The sequence below is a fragment of the Alligator sinensis genome, unplaced genomic scaffold (genome assembly GCF_000455745.1).
Source record: "Alligator sinensis unplaced genomic scaffold, ASM45574v1 scaffold681_1, whole genome shotgun sequence".
NCBI classification, from domain to species: domain Eukaryota; kingdom Metazoa; phylum Chordata; order Crocodylia; family Alligatoridae; genus Alligator; species Alligator sinensis.
The window spans coordinates 215,660-219,781 of record NW_005842315.1 but is presented as its reverse complement, the minus strand read 5'-3'; the positions used below and the strand labels follow the sequence as shown (position 1 = coordinate 219,781).

General features: G+C 53.8%; 2 protein-coding genes across 2 annotated transcripts in view; one reads left to right on the top strand and one right to left on the bottom strand.

Annotated features, from left to right (window-relative positions):
- The window catches only part of TBC1D31 (TBC1 domain family member 31), a 34,447-nt gene extending 33,972 nt beyond the window's left edge, over positions 1–475 (bottom strand). Inside the window, exon 1 of the mRNA XM_006028465.3 lies at positions 384–475. Within this exon, the coding sequence (XP_006028527.1) occupies positions 384–475 (92 nt within the window). The remainder of the gene's footprint in view (positions 1–383) is intronic.
- Positions 476–1,524: 1,049 nt separating this feature from the next.
- Positions 1,525–4,122, top strand: part of DERL1 (derlin 1) — a 21,734-nt gene continuing 19,136 nt past the window's right edge. The window contains exon 1 of the mRNA XM_006028446.3: positions 1,525–1,812. Coding sequence (XP_006028508.1) covers positions 1,660–1,812 — 153 coding nt within the window. The 5' untranslated portion in view covers positions 1,525–1,659. The remainder of the gene's footprint in view (positions 1,813–4,122) is intronic.

The window sequence follows — 4,122 nt, the reverse complement described above, 5'->3', positions numbered from 1 at the left end:
TGTTGCTTGCGCTCCAGTGATCTCGTGCCCGGGTGCGCGCGTTCTACCCCTCCCCCTTCCCCCCGCCCGCCCGCCCGGGTCCGGCTGCAGAGGTGGGGGAGGACCGTGGTGCTTGTCCTGCGGGCTGCTCACAGGGCCACGGGCTGATGTTGTGTTGCATAAAGAAAGGGAAAAACCTCTTCACTCCTCTTGTGTCTGGGGCGCCAGATGTTTCATTGGAGCAACCTGTAGTGGGGCCGTATCGGTTAGAGCCCAGCTCCATCCCAGCCACATGGCTGGACCCACACGAGACTTTGCCCTAACATATCCCTCGCCTCTCGCACCCTTTCTGCTTACGACATCACTCTCCGACTCCCCTCTCCGTGCTGGCCTCCTCAACACACCTGTCCTCGCTGTGCTCGTCACTTCTGAGCTGCTTGGGGTTTTTTTTCTTTCTGCTTCTGCCTTCACTGTCTTCAGGGTGATGATTACCCATCCTGCCTGGTGAGCTCCCACGGGCTGGGATACCAGGGCGGGTGCAACCGGCACAGGGCTGTAGGGCTGCGCCTGCATCTGGGGAACTTGTAATTCCAAAAGGTCAAGGAGAGCCGCCACAGTCTCCTGACTAGGATCAGGTTCCTCCCAGGTGACACGGCCCACGGTCTGCCAGGAGTCCTCAACATCCAGATTTGCAGTCAGGCCGATGCGACCGTTGAGGCGCCTTAGAAGCTATAACAACCTCCTAGGGTCCTTGAGCTGCTGTGCACCATCGGCGAGTCTTTAGGCAGTGATCTGGCAGCGCCCATCTCTCCAGGTCTGGGTGTCCGCTGGCACGCAGGGAGCTCATCTGCCCTTTGACAGGTCTTGTTTTCAGTCCTGCTGGGTGTCCACACACCCTCCTCACCCAGCCTAGCACACGTGTGGGCGCCGATTTACTCATGGACAACCTGGCCCAGGAACAGGCTGTACTGGGTTACACCGTACCAGACAGCATACCCAGAGAGGCTTGGCCTGATGGGTATACTTATCTCTGCCTATCTCTATATACCTATCTATGTCTATAGCTAACTATCTTTATATGATATCTATACCTATTTCTCTCTCTCTCTTTGTCTATCTATGTATCTATATGTCTATCACTAGCTATCTCTCTATATATGATGTCTATATCTATCTGTCTATATCTCTATATATATCTATTTCTATCGCTATCTATATACGTCTATATCTATATCTATCACTATATCTACCTCTCTCTCTCTATATCTATCTATCTATCTATTACTATATATTATGTCTGTATCTCTCTTGCTATCTCTATACGTGTCTCTCCCTGTCTATCTCTACCTATCTCTCTATATATGTATCTCTCTGTATCTGTAGCTAACTATATCTATATATAATGTCTATATCTCTCTCCTCTCCGTGTCTCCCCGGGTGTGCTGATTTCTACAACACGAAGTCTCAGCCCTTTCGGGAAGCCCTCGCGGGTGGTGGAGGTGTGAAGCGGGGGCGCGGTCCCTTTAAGAGGCGGGACTTCCGGTACCGTGTCGCAGCGCGGAGGGGCGGAGCAGGAAGCGGCTGCGGATCGACCGAACTCGGAGGAGCCACGTCGGGCGGAGCCGGACCGCCCCTAGCGCCAGCGCCTCCCCCGCGGCGGAGCAGCGACTAGGCCCGGCCATGTCGGACCTGGGGGACTGGTTCCGGAGCATCCCGCTCATCACCCGCTACTGGTTCGCCGGCTCCATCGCGCTGCCGCTCGTGGGCAAGCTGGGCCTCATCAGCCCCGTGTACCTCTTCCTCTGGCCCGACGCCTTCCTCGGCCGCTTCCAGGTAGGGCCCACACTACATCTCCCGGCATGCCGCGCGGCCTTGGCGCGCTCGGCGGCTCGGCGGCGCCGTGCGGAGCCTGCTGGGGGCTGTAGTCCGGCGCGCGGTGGACGCTGGGGCGCCGCTTCTTGGCGCTGGGCTGCTTGGAGGGCTGCGGGCGCTGTGCCCTGCTCTGCTCCCCGCCCCCCGCTGTCTCGTGATGAGCCTTTGCGCCCCGTTTCAGTAGTCCTTGTCCCGAGCGCTCAGCAACGCAGAACTAGTGCCCCTGTATTAAAGGGGTCTTATAGCTTCCTTGGCAGACCTGGCCCAGGAGATCCCTCCCCATGTTAAAAGGGGCAGGAGCAGACGCTGACGGGGAGAGCGAGCACCCTCTGACCGGGGCTTTTCCTGCTGTACCCCTCTCTCGCGGCCTCCCACTTTAATGTTTAGGAAGTTCAGCTTCTGATGCCATCTTCCTCGCCCCCCCTGCTTGGTAGGTCCTCATGCCCCTTTCCTGCAAGCACTGGCCCACTCCCTGTTTGAACCCAGCTGCACTGTCCATGCCCACAGCATCTGGTGGCAGTGAGCTTCGTGCTTGAATGACATGCGCTGCGTGAAAAAACTTCCTGTGCTCAGCTTAATGCCTGCTACATACTCGTTTCATTTCGTGAAACGAGTAGGTAGCAAGTTGCATTTGGTGACCCTTAGTTCTCGTATTGAGAGAGGGAGGAAATCATATATCCCTGTTGACTTCCTCTGCGCCATGTCGGATTTTGTAGACCTGTAGTCCCTCCTCAAGCATTTCTTTTTTTTTCTAAATAAGTCTAGCCTCTTTAGCATCCTCATATGGAAACTCCTCCATACCACTAACTGTCCTTGTTGCTCAGCGGTTGTGCCTAAGGTGAGGTCAGACTTGAGACGTCCATGGAGAGACCAGGCTTCCTTTCCCCCCCCCCCCCCCCCCCTGCCATAAAGTGCTTTTCATAAGAGAGAAACGCAGTGCACTGAGCAGGAAGTTAATTCCCTTGCCAAGCGGATGCTGCATCCCAGAGAGCAGTGTTCAGACAACTCTTTGGGTCTGCGAGGCAACGTGTCAGCTCGGCAGTCTCGAAGACGTGTCTGATCCCTCTCTCTGCACTTGCACATTTATGCATTAGAGCAGGTACTTTATTATAATTTCCCTATACCTACTGGCTTAAAACTCTATCTGGACACTCCCAGGTATGCCTCATTTGTGCCTGTACAAGGTGGGGCTTGTTGCATGTTCCTCTCCAAAACGAGGATGACAAGGTTTAGTTTAGCCCTAATCGTTGCAAACTTTTAGCCAGACCTGGTGAGCTAGAACAGAATTAGAAAAGCTGAGGTTTATCAATTTTGGTAGAGGCTTTTGGTTGTAGCTGTGTTGGTCTATAACAACATAGGCAGGCCAGGTTCTTTGGGTAGATATGATAGCTTTTATTAGACCAACTGAGTAGCTGGAACAAAGTTCTTTGCAACTTGATAGGGTCTTGATATGTTTGTACTGTCTGTCTCTTTCCATATATTGATGCAAAACAGTTACTATTTTAAGAGTTGAAGTTTTATGCTTAGAACTGCTGACAATGAGCTCAGCCTCTGCTAACTGTTGTGATGCAGGAGGGTAGAGAGGTGTTACAAGATGCTGACTGCAGCTTTTCAGCCTATAGTAGGTTTGGGAAAGATGAGGGAGGACTCTGGGTAGGGCTAGCAGAGTTCATCTTCTGCTCCCTCTTGGTTGGCTTGTTGCCTTTTTGTTTGGAGTTTTGGGAAGGGTGCGTGGTGGGGGAGTCAAGGTGTTTAAATCATGGTCTGGTAGGAGCCCAGTGACCAACATCCCTAAGTTCTTGGAGCATGAGTTGCTGGCATGAGACTATCCAGGGTGCTCATTACATTTCTGGGTGAGGGATGGATGATGGAAGGCCTCTTGCAGCACAAAACAATTTGTTCATTCTCTGCCTAAACACAGGCAATAAGAAACCATGTTGCCCTTCCCATCTAAAACAGTTGGGAAGGAAAGAAAAGATCCCCATCCTGTAAGGTTGTCAGGGCTGCCCAACTTCAGGGGGGGCTGGAGCTGCATGCCACATCAGTTCTGAGCCTGGGGCTGCACACCATGTAGGCTGCATGGCAAAGGGGTTGCCATGTCCTGTGGACTCCTGGACCCCTGCTGTGTGTGTAGAGCCAAGCCCCCCCGCTTCTGTGCTCTGCACCTACATGGATGAGCTCCCAGCCCTACCTTGGTTGTTGCCACATGGGCAGTGCAAGCCCACCCTGCCACGCAAGCCCCAGGAGTGGCAGCTGGGGGGGAGCGCGCCG